Source organism: Ursus americanus, chromosome 20 (genome assembly GCF_024610735.1).
Source record: "Ursus americanus isolate L20-20 chromosome 20, mUrsAme1.1.p, whole genome shotgun sequence".
NCBI classification, from domain to species: Eukaryota; Metazoa; Chordata; class Mammalia; order Carnivora; family Ursidae; genus Ursus; species Ursus americanus.
In genome coordinates, this window is record NC_142146.1 from 10456905 (window position 1) to 10475654 (window position 18750).

The 18750-nt window shown below is 47.9% G+C and overlaps 1 protein-coding gene across 2 annotated transcripts; it reads left to right on the forward strand.

Annotated features, from left to right (window-relative positions):
- Positions 1–1056: 1056 nt before the first annotated feature.
- Positions 1057–11967, forward strand: ZNF619 (zinc finger protein 619). Of its 2 annotated transcripts, none has more exons than XM_045798174.2 (5): positions 1057–1197; positions 1723–1807; positions 6201–6327; positions 6895–7011; positions 9625–11967. In XM_045798174.2, the coding sequence occupies exons 2-5, from the start codon at positions 1763–1765 to the stop codon at positions 11046–11048; spliced, it is 1713 nt and encodes a 570-aa protein (XP_045654130.2). In that variant the 5' UTR covers positions 1057–1197; positions 1723–1762; the 3' UTR covers positions 11049–11967. The 2 variants fall into 2 exon arrangements, with proteins under 2 accessions (XP_045654130.2, XP_045654133.2); XM_045798177.2 differs by having other exon boundaries at positions 6898–7011.
- Positions 11968–18750: the final 6783 nt, after the last annotated feature.

Below are 18750 nucleotides of genomic sequence, written 5' to 3' on the forward strand. Positions count from 1 at the left end.
GCAACCTTATGCCCACCTTTACATGTGATGACAAAACTCCCCTTTCTGAATATTCATCCTAACCTGAAATAAAAAGAACCCACTCACCCCCACTGTGGAAGTCGCAGCTTTGGAAGTTATTCCCCATGATCTCCTTATTTGCTGCAAATAAACTTTCCTTTGTTGGACAACTCCCCCTGCTGTAGTCTCTACCTGTAACTCACCAAGGAATGAACTCACTTAGTTGGGTTACAGTGCAGTTTGCTGGGGGAAAGGGACAGGGCAACCCTGGAAGGTGAAACAGGAGGGTGAGGGAAGGATGACAAGATCAGTCTGGAACATTTCGAGTTTTAGGAGCTTGTGGATTAGCCAAGTAGAAAGAAATAGTAGGCAGATTGATAGGACTCTAGCTCAAAGGATTCTGCAAAATGCCTGGCCAATAGGAAACACTGCTGCCATGCCTGGAGAAAGAGATATGGGAGTGTGTTATAGGAAAGTGGCAACAACACACAGGAATAACAATAATGTCCGCAACAAGAGAGCTAGATCTTACTCTGATTTATTCATGATGCAGAACCAGAAGTTGTTACAAGTGCTTTGCACGAGTTGACTCACTCAATTACTGCACTGAGTTGATGAGTTCGAAACTACTACCGTTCCCAATGGAGAAACTGAAGCACAGAGTTTCAGTAACTGGCACAGGCCACACAGTGAATAGGTGGTGGAGCCGGGATCAGAACGGGGACAGTCAGTCCTGGGCCTTGGCGATCTCAGGGCACAGTCCAGGAGCCGTTGGACAGAGACCGGGGCCGGGAATTCATGAGGAGGTTAAGTTACTGCTGGCAAGCGCTACAGCCCGCACGCAGACCCGCGCGGAGTGTGGCGCGGACTCGGTGTCCCCGCGGAGGTGCTCACTCGCTGGGGCGCGGCGCGGTGGGGACAGGGTGGGAGGAGAGCGGACGCCGGGGCGCAGGTGGCGGGTCTGGCTCGGGACCATGGAGAAGGCCAGCCTCCGGGCTTCCTAGAGCGGCGCGGGTGGGCGCGCCTCCGCTCGCGCTTCCGCCTCGGCTGCGACCCGCGGGAGCGGCGGGGCGTTCGGCGGTCCGCCTCCGTGTGGTAGCCCGGCCCGCCCAGTCCCGGAGCTCGGCTGTCGGGGCCCGCAGACGCGCCATCAACCCTCCTGCCCCGAAGAGGTGGCCTGACGTCCCCCGGCTCGCGGTACTCAGGGTGGGGGCCGGGGACGCGTGGCGTCGCTCGCTTGCCGGGGTGGAGTGTGCAGATTCCCGTCGGGTCTCCGGTCAGCATCGCCCCCTGGGACGTTGAGCGTCTTCCCCTTTCCCCTGGGGCCAGATCACCACTTGCATTTTGTCTCGGGTCCCGTTATCCTACCTTTTCTCTAAATGCTTGTTTTGGTCTTTGCCACCTTTGCTAGAACCCTTCAGTACGAATTACTTAGTCATTCATTCATAGCGGGCCAGGGATTTTCTTGAAAACCACGAATCCACTGCAGTTCTTGACTCTGCTTCACACACATTCTTTCGAGGAATTTTCAGCCTCACGAGGCAGATTTGTAGAATTTACAAAGGAAGCAGATGCTGCACTGCATGAACCACTGGAGAAGATGCACTGAGAACATCCAGAAGTGTCCTAAGAATATTGTTTCCAATGAGACAGGCACGGAGACTGAGGGGAAAGAGGAGGGGAACCAGGCAGGGTCAGCCTCATTGTGATTCTCTCTCTTAGCTCCACAGGTTCCTGCTTTTCCAAACAGAGAGGGCAGTGCATGAAGCAGGGGTCGTCAGCCATGCTCCAGACAGTGTGGTCCCAGGTGAGCTGAGCTTTCTTCCAGCTTTCCACATTCAGAACAGGTATGAACGATCACTACAGGAATAGTAGCCAGACCTGGCCAGTCCCATGCTTAGCTTTGCATCCCTCAGTTGAGTACACGGCAGAGGAGTATGTTAGGGGAGGTGATGAGGCTGAGTAGGGAAACTTGGGAGGATCAGGTTGGTTGGGAAAGAGGGAGGCACCAGTTAAGAAACTCTCCTAAAAAGTGAGAATCTACGTCCCTGAGGACTGTGGACCATGAAAGTACGGTTCACAGGTGAGCTTTGGCATCACCAAGGGGCTTGCTGGAAAGGCAGAGTCTCAGGCCCCACCCTAGATCTCCAGAATCATAATCTACATTTGCACAACATCTGGGGAACAAATGGGCAAGTTAAAATTTGGGGAGTGCTAGTCTGCATCACACCATACAGAGGAAGGCCACCTCCTGCATTTATTTATTTATTTATTTATTTATTTATTTATTTATTTATTTATTTATTTATTTATTTTAAGATTTTATTTATTTATTCGACAGAGATAGAGATAGCCAGCGAGAGAGGGAACACAAGCAGGGGGAGTGGGAGAGGAAGAAGCAGGCTCATAGTGGAGGAGCCTGATGTGGGGCTCGATCCCGTAACGCCGGGATCACGCCCTGAGCCGAAGGCAGACGCCCAACCGCTGTGCCACCCAGGTGCCCCCACCTCCTGCATTTAAACAGTCACTCTCACTGGAGGAGTTTGCCCTGCAGATCGCAAAGTTGGGGTACAGTGAAGCCACCACTGGGGAGCCTTTGGAGGGTGTGGATTGTTGAGGAAGGTGGATTCTTGAAATGCTGAGTTTGTTGCTGATGCCAGTGCCTCCAGCCCACTACAAAGATTACAGCTTAACTTCGATGAAAGCCTGTATCCTTTGTTGGCACAAATTCATGCAGCACTGGAAGCAGTTGTCCTTCCAGAATTTTCCTTGCACTAGAGGATGCTTGCATTGAATTTTTCTCCAGCATCCTAGATCAGGGAATGAGAAAGCTGGTGTCTCATGTAATGGATGTGTCATATAAATAGGAAACCCTATCTAAGACTTAAGAATAATATGTATGTAGACATCGGACTGTCTACTTCTGTTTCAGCACTTAAGCCAATATTAGTTCCAAGTCAGGAAGTGTTTAAACATCTGTGGGGGCAGTCTGTTCTCTCCTGGTGCTTTACATGGGGTATACTAGTCACTCAGGATGGGCTTCCAGTAAGGAAACCCCAAGTGACAGTGGTTTAAACGAGATAGAGGCTCCTCTCCCATACAAGAGAAGTCGGGGAGAGGCAGTCCAGGGACATTGTGGCAGTGCAGTGTTACCACACACCAGGCTCTTTCTCTTTTTCTGCTTCACCATCCTAGCACTGGCTCTCACGCTCAAGGCCCCTTCATGGTCCAAGGTGGCTGCTTGATCTCTAGCTCTCGTGCGTGCATTCCAGATGGAAGAGGGATGACAAAAAAGGCGAACCTCTCATCAGTTTGCACTCTTTCACGAACCTTTCCAGAGAGTCCCCAACGGTTTTTGTACTTGTGTTTCATTGGCCTCACTTAGTTGCCAGAGCTGGGAACAGTGGCAAGTAAAATTAGGATTCTATTATTAAAAAAGAAAGGGAGGGAAAAAATACACACATATATATATGTTTAGACAACTGTCAGTCTTCTTTTTTTTTTTTTTTTTAAGATTTATTTGAGTGAGAGAGTGAGGGAGAGAGAGCGTATGAGTGGGGGCGGGGGGGGCACAGAGGGAGAGGGAGAGAGAGAATACTCAAGCAGACTTCCCACTGATCGCAAAGCCTGACGTGGGGCTCGATCCCCACATCCTGGGATCATGACCTGAGCCAAAATCTAGAGTCGGCCGCTTAACCGATTGAGCCACTCAGGCATCCCTAGACAACAGTCAGTCTTATCTACAATCTCTGTGAGAAATGTTCCCCTAATCTCATCTGTACTTGTAAGTGCTGAGATGTATATAACAACATGTGCCAGGCGATATTTTAGTTCTTTACATGTATTAACTCATTCCACCCTTACAAGAACCTTATAAGATACATACTCCTATTATCCCAGTTTTCCAAGTGGGGAAACTGAGGCCCCGAATATCTCATCCAAGGTCACACAGCTGATGGTTATCAGAGATGGAATTTGAACCTAAGGGGTCTGGCCCTAGAGCTGAGTTTGTCAATCTCAGCACTATTGACATTTTGAACCAGATAATTGTTGGGGGGGGGGCTGTCCTATGTATCGTACGATGATTAACAGCATTCCTGGCCTCTACCCCCTAGATGCCAGTAGCACCCCCACACCCCATGGTTGTGACAACTAAAAACGTGTCCAGGAACGCCTGGGTGGCTCAGTCAGTTAAGTGTCTGCCTTTGGATGCTCAGGTCATGATTTTGGGGTCCTGGGATCGCACATTGGGCTCTGCACTCAGTGAGGAGTCAGCTTCTCCCTTTCCCTCTGCCCCCGCCCCCACCTGTACGTGAGCTCTTTTTCTCAAGTAAATAAATAAATCTTAAAAAAGAAAAAAGAGTTCCAGACAGTGAGTGCCCTGTGTCTCCTGCTGGCCATTTCCCCGTGGAGAAGCACTGTTCTGAAGCCCGTGCTGTTCGCCCCTGTGCTGTGCTGCCTCTGAACCCACTTCCCGTATAGGGGAATCAAAAGCCCCGCTTCGTCATGGAGAAGGAGTGAATGCTAGCAGAGGATAGAAGCAGAGTGATCAGAGATGGAACAGAATGTTGAGAAGCTGAATGTTGTAGAAAACAAGGAATGCACTGATAATTACAGGGCTGTCTCAGAGGTGTGGAGGGGTAAAAGCCATGATATGAGGAAGGAAGGTCAGGTCCATGTTCCCAGCTGTTGGCTGTGAAGGAAGTAAAGACAGAAGGTTGGTTAACATCCAGGGGGCAGTGTCTGGTAAGGCAGCCACTAGCTATATGTGCCTGTTCAGAATTAAGTTAAAAATGAGAAATTCAGTTCCTCAGTCTCACGAGCCACATTTAAACTTCCTGGTCAAAGTGATACCTGATTTCTTCAGTGTATAGTTACTATCTGTCCCTTGCAACTCATCAGAAATCTATGGGGAGACACTTACGATCATGCAAGTATCCTGCTCCTTGTCAAAATTTCCTCCTCAATGTAGCATCCATGGATGATTCTTGTCTGAACCAATCTTTACCATGATGGCTGCCATCCTGTAGTACGTCTGTAGTTGTGTTTCTTCACCCTGGCAGACACTAGGCACAGAGAGGTTGTTGACATGACAGACTGGGGTAGAGATCACTGTAAGTCAAGGAGAGACGGTACAGTGCCACTCACTTGTATAAGCGGTCAGTTCATATCGAAATGTTTGCTTCCTTACACAACCTTGCGATAGATACTCAGATAAAGAGGACTCCCATTTGTCTATTTCAAAGTGCTTGATTTCATCGATTCCCATCATAATAGAGAATTCTTACCTCACGCGTGTGTTCTGATGATTGAACGAATTGATGTAAAAGTAGTTTAAACAGGACAAGGGATGGTTTCCTTCTCCCCTGAGAAGGTGGAAATGGCCCCATTGGGAGGCAGGGAGACACACCTGGTGCAGAGGGCAGCGTCGGCACGTCGGACGGAGCTTAGGTGATCTGGGGGCAGGTGCCTGCTCAAGGATGGAGACTGCCATCCTGTCCCTGGAGTCGGGTGTTAGGAGAGGGGGCGACACTGCACATTGCCTTCAAAGAACAGCCAACTCTCTGATAAGGCAAGATGGCAGAAAGAGGGAGAACCAGCCAGAGTGAAAGGAACTCTGTGCCCATGGAATTGTTCCTCTGTCGAAAACACATGGAGGGGGAAGACCAGAGAGAAACCGAGTGGATGGAGTCAGGGTAAAAGACAGATACCTGGGGCGCCTGGGTGGCACAGCGGTTAAGCGTCTGCCTTCAGCTCAGGGCGTGATCCCGGCGTTATGGGATCGAGCCCCACATCAGGCTCCTCCGCTATGAGCCTGCTTCTTCCTCTCCCACTCCCCCTGCTTGTGTTCCCTCTCTCGCGGGCTGTCTCTATCTCTGTCGAATAAATAAATAAAATCTTTAAAAAAAAAAAAAAGATACCTGCTATGGTCATCTTAGAAAACATACCAGAAAGATCGACCCAGCTCATGGAACCAGATAGGGGGTTGATGTGGCCATCAGGCAGAGGTGCCCCAAAGGTGTGCACATTGAAAATGTGCTGACAGCTGTCCCCGACTGGGGTACGGTTGTGGCTCTCCTTGCCAGTACAAGCCTCCCATGGGGCTCAGAGCCATGGACTCCAGTAGAGGCAGGACATCCCTGGAGTTCAGGCCCCTCCTCTTCCTCACACAGGACTTGAGCAGGAACTTCTTTTTTCAGGAGCCAGTGACCTTTGAGGATGTGGCCGTGTACTTCACCCAGAACCAGTGGGCCAGCCTGGATCCCACACAGAGAGCCCTGTACCGGGAGGTGATGCTGGAGAATTATGCAAACATAACTTCCTTGGGTAAGTCATTCCTTGTCCCTGAACCAGCTCTGTCTGAAGGGCCCTTTGCTTCCTCCTTGGTGGATCTGGGGTCTCTCATATCCCCAGGACTGATGTGCCATGAGCTGAGCTCCCTAATCCCCCATTATGGAAGAGCTAATGGAGAAAGATCTAGGCTCACTTTGGTTTTCAGCAGGACTTGCCTCTTCCCTGTTTCCTGGACTCTCCTCAGAGGGGTTTTTGCTCTGGGCTGAGAGCTGAGAGGGTTTCTGGTGGCCCCACCTTTGATCCTCTACTCTTCCAGTTCCCTGGAGTCCTGGGCCCCATCTCCCCTGTGTGAGAGTCTCCTAGGACCCCCTGTACATTCCTCTAATGACAGTAGGAGCTTTCTGTCTTCTCTGATAGAGCCCCAGTAAGCTTCCTCTTGAACAAAACAATTTGAGCCCTCCTGAGACCCCCAGATTCTCTCCACACTGAGCTCACTTAGTGTCCTGGGATGTTGACTTGTTCACCTGGCAAAGCAGAGGGTGGACTGAGGGGGTCAGCAGGGACTCTCCTCAGCTTCCTGTTCCTTTTCTTTCTCCTCAGCAGCATTTCCATTCCCCAAACCAGATCTGATACTCCAGCTGGAGCGAGGGGAAGCACGCTGGGGCCTGGATCCCTGGATAGCCATTGAGGGAGAGGCCCTGGGAGGGGTCCACACAGGTAAGCAGGAGAACCTACCACTTTCCTCTGGCTTGGCATCCTCCTGTCTTTTAATGATTCAACATGAAAAAAGTTTTGCTTCTGTCATACAAGTTCTTGCGAGGATGAAGATGGTCACTCTCTTTCAGAAAAGTGCCCCTCGCTAGAGTTTCAGCCCCGTACTGGAAGAGACCCATCTGAAAATTTCGTTTTCTGTTATTTTTCTTTGTAAAGCTAGAGGATTTCAAAAACCCATAGTGAAAATAGGCTTTTTTGGGTCAATTTAGAAACATAAACACACTGTAGTAAGAACTTCTTTTTTCTAAAGATTTATTTATTATTCCAGAGAGAGAGAGAGAAAGGGGGAGGGGCAGAGGGAGAGGGGGAGAGAGTCTTAAGCAGACTCTGCACTGAGCACGGAGCCTGATGTGGGGCTCGATCCCACAACCCTAAGATCATGACTGGAGCCAAAACCAAGAGTTGACGCTCAACCGACTAAGCCACGCAGTGCCCCAGAACCTGTTATGAGAACAATTTATGTATGTGTGTGTATGAAACTGTACATGGGAAGGGAATTTTTATGAATTCCTTAACACTATAAATTAGCTCTTGAAAGAAAGCCTGTTTATTTGTTGGGAACGAATGGTTTCCTTTTCTGAAAGGTACAGAATTGAGGTGAATGAGAACCATTCAGAGATTGGGGGTTTACCCTTCTCATTCAGGTGGCCCTGTGCTCATGCTCTCTCCATCCCTTATGTTGTTCAGAGTCTTGTAAACCAAACGCTCCTTCCTAATTCAGCCCCACTTCTGTCTTCTCAGTGCCTTTGGGTTGACTCAGCACTTCCCATCATTTTTTTTTTAAAGATTTTATTTAATGGGGCGCCTGGGTGGCACAGCGGTTAAGCGTCTGCCTTCGGCTCAGGGCGTGATCCCAGCGTTATGGGATCGAGCCCCACATCGGGCTTCTCCGCTATGAGCCTGCTTCTTCCTCTCCCACTCCCCCTGCTTGTGTTCCCTCTCTCGCTGGCTGTCTCTATCTCTGTCGAATAAATAAATAAAATCTTTTAAAAAAATATTTTATTTATTTATTTGAGAGAGAGCAAGAGAGAGAGGGGCAGAGGGAGAAGCAGACACCCCACTGAGTAGGGAGCCCAACACAGGGCTCGATCCCAGGACCCTGAGGTCATGACCTGAGCCGAAGGCAGACACTTAACCTACTGAGCCACCCAGGCGTCCCACTCCCATCATCTTGTTGAGAAATCTTTCCCCGACCACCTGCAGTGGTCAGTGTTTCCCTTTGTCACATCTGTGCATTGTCTGTTTAGTCTGCCCATGGTGTTAAGCCAGTGCTGTCCAATAGGACACTGTCTAGTGACTGGAATGTTCCATATCTGTGCTGCCCAATATGATAGCCATTGTCCTCATCAGCACTTGAACTGTGGCTATTGCAAACAAGGAACTGAATTTTATTATTATTTTTTAAAGATTTTATTTGTTTATTTGACATGCAGAGAGAAGACAGCAGGGGGAGCAGCAGGCAGAGGGAGAGGAAGAAGCAGGCTTCCCCGCCAAGCAGGGAACCCGATGTGGGACTCAATCCCAGGACCCCGCATCATGACCTGAGCCAAAGGCAGACACTTAATGACTAAGCCACCCAGGCGCCCAGGAACTGAATTTTAAATTATGTTCCACTTTAATTAAATTTAGTAGCCATATCTCAGTTGGTTAAGTGTCTGCCTTTGGCTCGGGTCATGATCTCAGGGTCCTGGGATTGAGCCCCATATTGGGCTCCCTGCTCAGCAGGGAATCCACTTCTCCCTCTGCACCTTTCTCCATTCATGCTCTTGCTCACACTCTCTCTCTCTTTCAAATAAATAAATAAAATCTTTAAACAGCCAAAAAAATAAAAATAAAAAAAATTTAAGGAGCCACAGGTGTCGAGGGGCTGCCTTATGGCATTGCAGCTTGAAACAAGTACAAGAACAGCCTCCACCTGCCTTTTTAGCTTCTAGATCAGTGGTTTCCAATTCCAGTGAGCATCAGAATCTCACGAGGGGCTTGTTAGAACATGGACTTGCTGGATACCACCTCCAGAGGTTCTAATTCAACAGGACTGGGGCAGGGCCCGGGAATTTGCATTCCCAACAGATTCCCAGGTGATGGTGGTCCAGGGGCCACACTTTGAGGACTACTGCCCTTGAGAATATCAAACCGTATCTTTTAAACTCTGGGTAACAGCTCATCAATGAGTTGTGCTCAGCATTTGAAAATTAGTTTGGCGTGCCTGGCAGGCTTGGTGGGTAGAGCATGCGACTCTTGATTTCAGGGTCATGAGCTCAAGCCCCACATTGGGTGTAGAGATTACTTGAGAAAAATAAATACATAAATAAAATTTGAAAAATTACGTGGTTGTAAAAAACCTAGTTCTTCTAATAGAGAAGACTCAGTTAAAAAAAAAATTAGTCTGGACTACACTAGACTTAAATAGACCAAAATAGTATAAAATCTGTCATAAATGCATCAAAATGCATCACTTTCTTTTCTTTTTCTTTTCTTTCTTTTTTTTTTTTTTTTTAAAGTAAACTCTACCTTTCTAGCTTCAGTGCCTCCTCTGTTTTCTTTTTATCATGCTAGGTGGTAAAAACAAGACCGAGAGTGAGGCGCAAAGCCCAAGACCGAACATTTCTAAAGAATTAGCAGCCCACAGACTGATGGCGGAGGGCCTGCTCACAGAAGCTGCCGGGCACCCTCACCTTAAGGACAACTTAGGGAGGCCCCAGCCATGTGACGTGGGGGAGAAAACAAACCAAGGAGGTTTCACAGACTTGCTGATGCAGGACTGCAGATCCCCAATCATCAGAAGAGAGGAGGCCGGCAGGAAGCTAGAAGGGGGCACCCGTGTCAGCACCCACTTGCTGACAAAGCAGGGTCTCCCGGGAGGACAGGCGTTTTATAAATGTGGTGAGTGTGGCCGATATTTCAGCCAACATTCAGACCTTCTGCAGCATCAGAGGATTCACGCTGATGACAAGCCCTACAAGTGCAGAGAGTGTGGGAAAGCCTTCAGATATAACTCAAAACTCTCCCGGCACCAGAAAACCCACACTGGGGAGAAGCCTTACTCGTGTCAGGAGTGTGGACAAGCCTTCGGTCAAAATTCCCACCTCCTTCAGCACCAGAAGCTCCACGGTGGAGAGAAGCCCTTCGGATGTCAGGACTGTGGGAAAACCTTCAGCTACAACTCAAAACTCATCCGGCATCAGCGAATCCACACTGGGGAGAAACCCTTTCAGTGTAAGGACTGTGGGAAGGCTTTCAGGTGTAGCTATGACCGCATCGTCCATGAGCGCATCCACACCGGGGAGAAGCCCTACGAGTGTCAGGTGTGCGGGAAAAGTTTCAGTTCAAATTCAGTCCTCATTCAGCACCAGCGCATCCACACCGGGGAGAAGCCCTATGAGTGTAAGGAGTGTGGGAAGGCCTTCCGCCGGAGCTCCGTGTTTCTCCAGCACCAGAGGCTCCACACTGGGGAGAAGCTCTACAAATGCAAAGAGTGCTGGAAAACGTTCAGCTGTAGCTCCCGCTTTACAGTACACCAGCGAATCCACACTGGGGAGAAGCCCTATGGCTGCCAGGAGTGCGGGAAGGCATTCAATCAGAAGGTCACCCTGGTCCAGCATCAGCGGCTCCACACTGGGGAGAGGCCTTATGAGTGTAAGATGTGTGGGAAAGCCTTCAAGTGGAGCGCAAGTTTCATTCAGCACCAGAAGTTGCATGCTCGCAAGAAAGCAGCCCAAGTGACAGGGCCAGCCACCGTTGGGCCCCGCTGCTCCGCTTCTGGCCTCCCTGCTCTGCCTGCCCAGCATGTGCGCTCTGCCCCCACTGTGCCAGGGGCGGCCCCATCTTCCCCACACCCCGCGCTCTTTCCTCCCTCCCTGCCTCTCTTTGTGCTGCTCCCCTCATCTGAAATGGCCAGTTCTTCCCCTCTTCAAATAGTGCATTTCTTTCAGGATCTCACTTCCCCTGGGAGCCTGAATCCTTTGTCCCACTCCCCATGAGCTCCCTTATGTGCTCGACCACCCACCCACCTAAAGTTGTCAGTTTCCCCGGGCTCCTGACCATGCCTGTGTTGTTTCTCTTCTGGGTCTGTGTACTCATTGTTGTTTTCCCAACTCCATTTGTGTTTTTACACGTAAGAATCATGTTTGATTCCTCTTTTCAGTCCCCTGGGTAGAAAATGGTAGGAGTTGTCCTTTATGGTGTCCAGTTTGGGCCTGTACCATCAATCTGCACCTGCCTTCTCTACTAGATTTGGTAGAGTTTACAGAACATTCTGGGGCTTAGGGAGATGGCATTCCAATGACATGGCCTGTTGTGATTCAAGAAATAGGGGAGATGCAAAGCCCATGGGAGGAGGTAAGCAGAGAAAATATCCAGTGATGGCTTTCAGGAATTAGGAGGGCCTTTTGGTGGGGCAGTAGCAAGGCTCACTGTGTGGAATCAGAGCCTGGGACTTCTTAGTACCTTGATAATGACCATGATGAGTATCATGTGTAACTAAGCAGTAGACCAAGGAAATAACCAGGAAAAAGAATATGAAGTGATAAGTCAGCATTGATAGCAAGAATGTAAAATCACGTCTCTAAACTTGATTGGAAGGGAATGTGGCTTTTCTGTTTGGGTTCCTTTTATATTCCTGTCCACATCCTTGTTGAATTTCAATGCCCACTCAAACACGTAGGTACGAAAAATGATTTGGGCCCATGCAGTAGAGGGCTGGTGCCTGGGTGTAGCCATTTCTCAGTCATACATGGAGTGAACTTGTTGGCATCACACTGACGAACCTCTGAGGGAAGGAGAGAAACCTGACCCTGACTTGCTGTAGCTCCTGCCTCACAGGAGAGTTCATAACTCATGGGGATGTGTTGTGACACCTCCTCCACGTCCTCTGTGATTAAATCTGAATTTTTGAGTCCAGATGCTTTTAAGTTAATTTTATAATGAACTACTTTGATAACACCAAGAAGTGTGTATGAACACTAATCTTTTTTTTTTTAAGATTTTATTTTTTTACTTATTTAGTGTATGCATGCATGTGGCACGAAAGCAGGAGGAGGGGCAGAAGGAGAGGGAAAGAATCACAAGCCGACTCTGCACTGAGCACAGAGCCCCACTTGAGGCTTGATCTCACAGCCCTGAGATCATGACCTGAGCTGAGTTCAAGAGTCGGACGCTCAACTGACTGAGCCGCCCAGGTGCCCCTGTTTATGGGCACTAATCTTACCAGATGTTATGATGTCACTGGTTTGGCCATACTTTCCATCTAGTGGTATGGGCCCTGATCCTTCTCACAACCACTGCTTCAGGACAGTGTAGCAACATAGAAACATACTTTATTTTTTTTTTAAGTTTTTAAAAGATTTTATTTATTTGTTTGCCAGAGAGAGCACAAGCAGAGGGAGTGGCAGACAGAGGGAGAAGCAGGCTCCCTGCTGAGCAAGGAGCCCAATGTGGGACTCGATCCCAGGACTCTGGGATCATGACCCAAGCCAAAGGCAGATGCCTAATGACTAAGCCACCCAGGCGTCCTGGAAAGGTACTTTAAATAGCTAAGCAGGAATAAGCCCTAAGGAAAAGATATGTATGCTGTTCTGATAACACCATACAATTATGTCTGCAAGGAAGGGCATAAAGAAACATTTTGTTTTTGGCTCTGGTTAGGCCTATTGGGATATACTTTATAGCCTTTACCCTTTTAAAGTAGACAGTTTGGTGAATTTTGACAAATGAATAGTTGTTTAACCAAGATAAAATTTCCATCACCCTCAGCATAGGGAGATATTTAAATGGTTTGTGGGATGTTGGAGATTTTTCTGTATTTTCTTCCTTGATAAGGTTTGTGCAATACTAGAGTTCAGGAGAAGAAAAGGCAGAAACCAAATTTACCTTCTCAGCTGTGATCAGAGCTTTCAAACTGCAAATGCAAAAATCCCTCACCCTGAATCACTGTTAAGAAAAGCAGTTGAAATACAGCAAAGTGACAATTGTGGTTTCTTTGTTATTATTTTCTCTTTCACACACATTATATATATATATATATATATATATATATATATATATATATATATATATATATATATAAACACACATACATACATATATATATGTAATCTATCTCATCTGGTTCATTTCTTGTTATAGTTTTTGATTTTACTTATCTTTCCACAACCACTCCAACATGGAAGTTGGCTGGTCATAAAAACAATGTGGCTGCATGATTTCTCCTTTAACGTAGCTACCACCGCCATACCTCCCAAAGGAATAGGCCTCCAGCAGGTACTCCCTCCAACTCCCTCAACTGCTCCTACCCTAGCCCTCATCCCCCAAAGCTGAGATTTCTAAGTAGCACCGTCAGAGAGATCTCATTCTGTACACTCCCTGTATCCTTTACTGTAATAGAGATCAGGTATGCAGTGGGCAGACTTGCTCCTACAGTCCAGTCTAAAGTGTAATGTGCTTTGCTGTCCTCAGTGTTTATAGTGTGAAATCGGGCCAATTCTAGTTTCTGGCCTTGTCTTCAGGTTAGCACTCAGTATGTCAAGTCTGGTTCTATTAAGACCTCAGAGGTTAGAGCACAGACTCCACATTTTAGTTCCTTTTTACCAGTCCAGCCCCGGGACTGGGTTCCAGGAATAGTGCGGGCTTAAGAGATGCAAACAGCTGTTTCCCTGTATGACGCGCCCTGCAGGCCAAGAACTTTGGTTTTTCCATCCCAGTTGCACGTGGGACTCCCAAACATTTGCGCCGTTCCTGGCCCTGCTGCGGCCGCATCTGTAGCCAGCTGCTGCGGTCTGCGCAGTCAGGGTTGCAACCAGACTCGATATCGCCGCTAGACAGCCGCAACACTGACACCTGCTGCAAGAGGGCGCGGCTTTGGCTGGGCTCCAGAGCGTCCTGGACCAGCGCACCACCGAGAGGGAGACCTCCCGGCTTCCTAGAAGGGAAGGCGGGTTCCCGCAGGGCTTCTGGCTCATCGCTGATTGGTGGACCCCGGGCGCTCCGCGGGGAGGGGAACTGGTTGCGGGCACTCGGGGTCCCAGTGAGTGGCTAGTCTGAAGCGAGGCCGCGAGGCCCCGCCAAGGTCTGGCCAGCCTTGACTTGGAAGTTCCTGGCGGAGGAGGCGCATTACCTGCGCTCGCGCCCCGGCCCGCGGAGCGGGTTCCGTGGTGCTCGTGCGCACCTGCCTCTGGCCCGCCTTCCTATTGAGGCTGGAGGTGTTGGCAGGCGTCGTCTGCTTCCCGGAGGTCCGAGCGGGTCTGCGCCCACTGCCACCCAGCGGTGCACTTGAGCATCTTTTTCCTGCTCTGAGCCTTCCTTGGCCAACCCGCCACCTGCATCTTGTCCGGTAGCCCTTTTCAGTCCAGGCATCTTACGACCTCTTTCTGTCGGGAGGCGGCCTCTCTTAGTCATGGTGTCAAAGATGAACGAAGCCGGACAGGCTTTAATTAGTAATACTTACTGCAGGAGGAAAAAGAGTCCAGAGTGAACTGGACACAGCTTTGGTACAGAAGTTACTGGACCTTTTAAAGGGAGAATGGAGGAGGAGAGAGCGGGGTGAGCAGCAGCTCCATGCAGTCAGGGGAAGTCATGTGAAACCCATGTGGGTTTGCTGACTGGGCTTAGGGAAGTTTGGCTCCTACCCTCCTCCAGAAACTGGGAGACAGAGGCCCGGTCTTCAGGTCTTGGCTGGAACAAATAGTAAATTCTTTTGGCAGCCCTGAATTTTCTCAAACAAACACTCTAGGAGGGGCTTTGATGTGGCTTTGAGCTGTTAGAGACTGTTAAATGTTTTGTTGGTCATTACAGGCCAAGGTTAAAGCTTAGTAGAGAAAGGGCTCAGGAGAGCCTGGCTAGAGTTTGGCCAAGGACAGAATCTTTGTCAATGGTCAGGGTCACTGAGCACATTCAGTAAAAACTGTTTTCTCCTTCAACCCAAGCAGTCACTGAAGACAGGATTCTGTTCCAGCTGAGACTCAGTTCTGGACAATGGAGTGTAGTGGTTTATTTTGAAAAGGCTTGTGCCTTGCCAGCAAGTGGGTGGAAAAATAAACTGGAGGACTAAATGTAACTGTGGGTGAGGGTAGGGACCAGGCTGCCCTGGTGTGGTAGGATAGTCATTGTTCTAAGTCCAGGAGTCCAGGGATAGTGGGAAGAAATGGGGCAGTAATGCCCTTATGGGCTGCAAGAGAGGGGCAGTCTCACTTGGAGGTTTTCTGCTATCTTAGGTGTGAGGCTCTTCCTTTTCCAAAATCAGGGAGCCATGTGGGAAGCTGGGACTCAGCAGCTATGCTCCAGAAAGTGTGGTCTTAGGTGATGCTGATAGCCTTTCTTAGATTAGATCTCAGAGAAGTTAGTACAGGACTCAGGCCTAGCATGGCTCCCCCTTGCTGTGCAGCTATGGAAGGCGTATATGTGTGTCTATGCACATGAGGGTGTATTTGTTTGAGGAAAGTGTTTTGAGGTGAGATGAGACTATCCAGGAAAATATCTTTAATTATAGAGAGGACGATATTCAGAAGATCCATTTAAATGTGTGAAGTGGAAGCATTGGCCAGTAAAAATTTCTGGGAACTATAAATCCATATCATTTTCAACAAATGAAGTCTACCAAGAGGCAGGAAAAGCCTTTTAGGGGATTATGTTCACTCTGTAAGTTGTGTATGTCGAATAGCATAAGATTAGGACTTCTCTGTTCATTCAACAGGTATATACTGGGCACCCTGTGTGCCATGCCATGAAATAGGCTTTGGAAGTATCAGGGGAACACTACTAATAGTTACATAATGTCTTGAGCTCTTACTTTGATAGATTCATTCATTTAACAAATATTTATGGAGTTCCTACTTTGTGCCACTGATCACCAAAACTGCTTTCACGGAGCTCTAGATTCCAAAGAGGGACACAGCAGACAACACACCAGTGGATGTATAATACACTATCAGGGAGTGATGCTTGTTAAAATGGAAAGGTGGGGAAGGGGATGGAAAGTGACAATAGTGCATTGAATTAAGGGCAATGATATTTGAGCAGAATAATGCAAGGGAGCAAACCAGGCAGAGGGAACACTAAGGTCTTAAGGCGTGAACTCTCTTAAAATATTTGGGTTTTTAAGCAACAGAAAGAAGGCAAGTATTTCATAAGTGCAATGAGCTATCAGGGTAGTTAGAGATGACATGAGAGAAAGAGAGGAGCAGACAGGGAGAAGGACAGGGGGAGAGAGGTGGGCCACTTCTTGGGTACGGCCTCCTCCACCTAGAGTTGTAAAGAGAGGTCTCACTGAACAGGTGATGTCTGCTCAGAGATCTATAGAAACAGAAGAACCAGGCTGGTGAGAGAACAAACACAAAAACCAGGAGGTAGGAGAGAATTAGATTTGTTTGGAGAAGAGAAAGGGAAGCCGGGTAGCCAGACCACACAGAATCCAATGAGTGTATTGCATTGGCTGAAGTTGTAGAGAGGCAGGGGTCCAATCTGTAGGACCTTAGCTCATGGGAAAGACTTTGGATTTCTTCATAAGAGCAGTGACTGGCCATTGAAAGGTTTTTGAGTGTTTCATGCAGATTTTATGAGATCACTCAGGCTACTGCATAGAAAGGCTGTTGGGGTTTAAGAGTCTAGTTAGACTATTGCAGGAGCCTATCCAAGAAATGGTTGCTCTCTTGTTATAGGATGCATTGCTATCTGGGCCGAGCAAATTCCCTTTCTTTTTATTTTCTCAAAATATTCTTAGCTAGTCTTATCTATTCTTTCATATAAATTTCAGAATCCAGATTCTTTAGGACTTTAGAATAAAAATGATTTCCATTGGGATTGCCTTGACTTATAGATTAATTTGAGAAGTGACAGTCTTGTAAAATGAATGCTTCTCATTCATGAACATGTTCTCTTGTCATTTATTCAGCTCTTTTATGTTCGTCAGTGAAGGAGTGTGTGTGTGTGTGTGTAAACTATAGATCATGCCTAATTTCTAATTGATTTTCAGGGCATAGTATTTATTTTTCTATCATGATCTTCATCTGGCCATCTAATTTTTTTTTTAAGATTTTATTTATTTGACAGAGAGAGACACAGCGAGAGAGGGAACACAAGCAGGGGGAGTGGGAGAGGGAGAAGCAGGCTTCCCGCTGAGCAGGGAGCCCAATGCGGGGCTCGATTCTAGGACCTTGGGATCATGACCTGAGCCAAAGACAGACACTTAATGACTGAGCCACCCAGGTGCCCCTGGCCATCTAATTTTTGACAGCTCATGCCTCCCCCTCTGCGCCTAGCTCAAGGCTTGAGTAAGAAACTTCTGTTTCAGGAGCCAGTGACCTTCAAGGACATGGTTGTGTACTTCACCCAGAAGCAACAGGCCAGCCTGATGCCTGTTCAGAAGACCCTGCCCTGAGATACAATGTTGGAGATTTATGGGACCGTAGATTCTCTAAGAAAGGCCTCTCTTTCCTCTAGGACTCAACCTTTGTACTTTGGAGTTTCCTATTTCCTGTCCTCTTATAGGCACAGGTGTCTCTCCTCAGCTCAGTTTTCATAAGTCTGTGAGCTGAGTTCCCCAGTCATCAGCCTCAGAGGTTCCTGGTTGGGAGGAGTCCTAGGTTTTCTTTAGTATTAAAACAGATGTTCCCCAATTCCCTAGTAGAAGCTCTGCTCTGGGCAAAATGGGAAATGAAAAGTTTTCTGATGCCCTCCTTAAGCCCTTTGTCCCTACCTCATCCTTGTTTTCTTGAGATCTTGGTCCTCTACTGCTACCCTAATTTAGCACATACTCAGATAGGGCCTCATAAGGTAAGTTTCTTAAGTTTCTTCCTGAGTAAGACAGTTGGGATCCTAAGACCTACCAACCGTGTCCTCCTGGGTGTTCCACTTCCCTTTCCACCTGCTAAAAACAGAGGATGGGCTGGAAGGAGTTCCAGAATCAACTCTGATTCCCAGTAGTTTCCTGTTCTGATAGCTCTGCTGGAGCAAGGGGAGGTCCCACGCTCGGGCCCAGATCCCTGGGCACAGATTGGCAGAAAGGTCCTGAGAGGGATGTCTGGGTGGCTTAGTCGGTCAAGCATTTGCCTTTAGCTCAGGTCATGATCCCAGGGTCCTGGGATCGAGTCCTGCATTGGGCTCCCTGCTCAGTGGGGAGCCTGCTCCCCCCTCTGCCTGCCGCTTCCCCTGCTTGTGCTCTCTCTCTGACAAATAAATAAATAAAATCTCAAAAAAAAAAAAAAAAAAAGAAAGGTCCTGAGAGATGTCAGTGCACGTAAGTAGGAAAACCTGTGAGCTTCCTTTCCTACTTTGTCTCTTCCTTTATTTTAATAATTTATCACACGAAATGGTTTTCTTTCTCAAATGGCTGCTATGAGGATGAAGACGGTCACTCTTAAAGTATTGTAGTACATTTGGTGGAGGCTCAGTGGAGCACCAGCCCCGAACTGGAAAGGACATTCCCCAGGGATCCATGCCTGCGAGGGTTCTGCACATTCTGCCACATATTTGTGTTACCACCCTCCTCCAGCCACATGCCTTTTGTTCATGTAAAGGGATAATTTATTTTTCTACTATTTTCAGTACAGAGATGTATTTTAATTGCAATTAGAGGAATTTAGGCTTCCATGAACTAGCTTGGGGAAACATACATAACATTATCATTCATTGTTTCTGTGAGAAAATGTAATGTTTATTTTTTTTTAAGATTTTATTTATTTATTTAAGAGA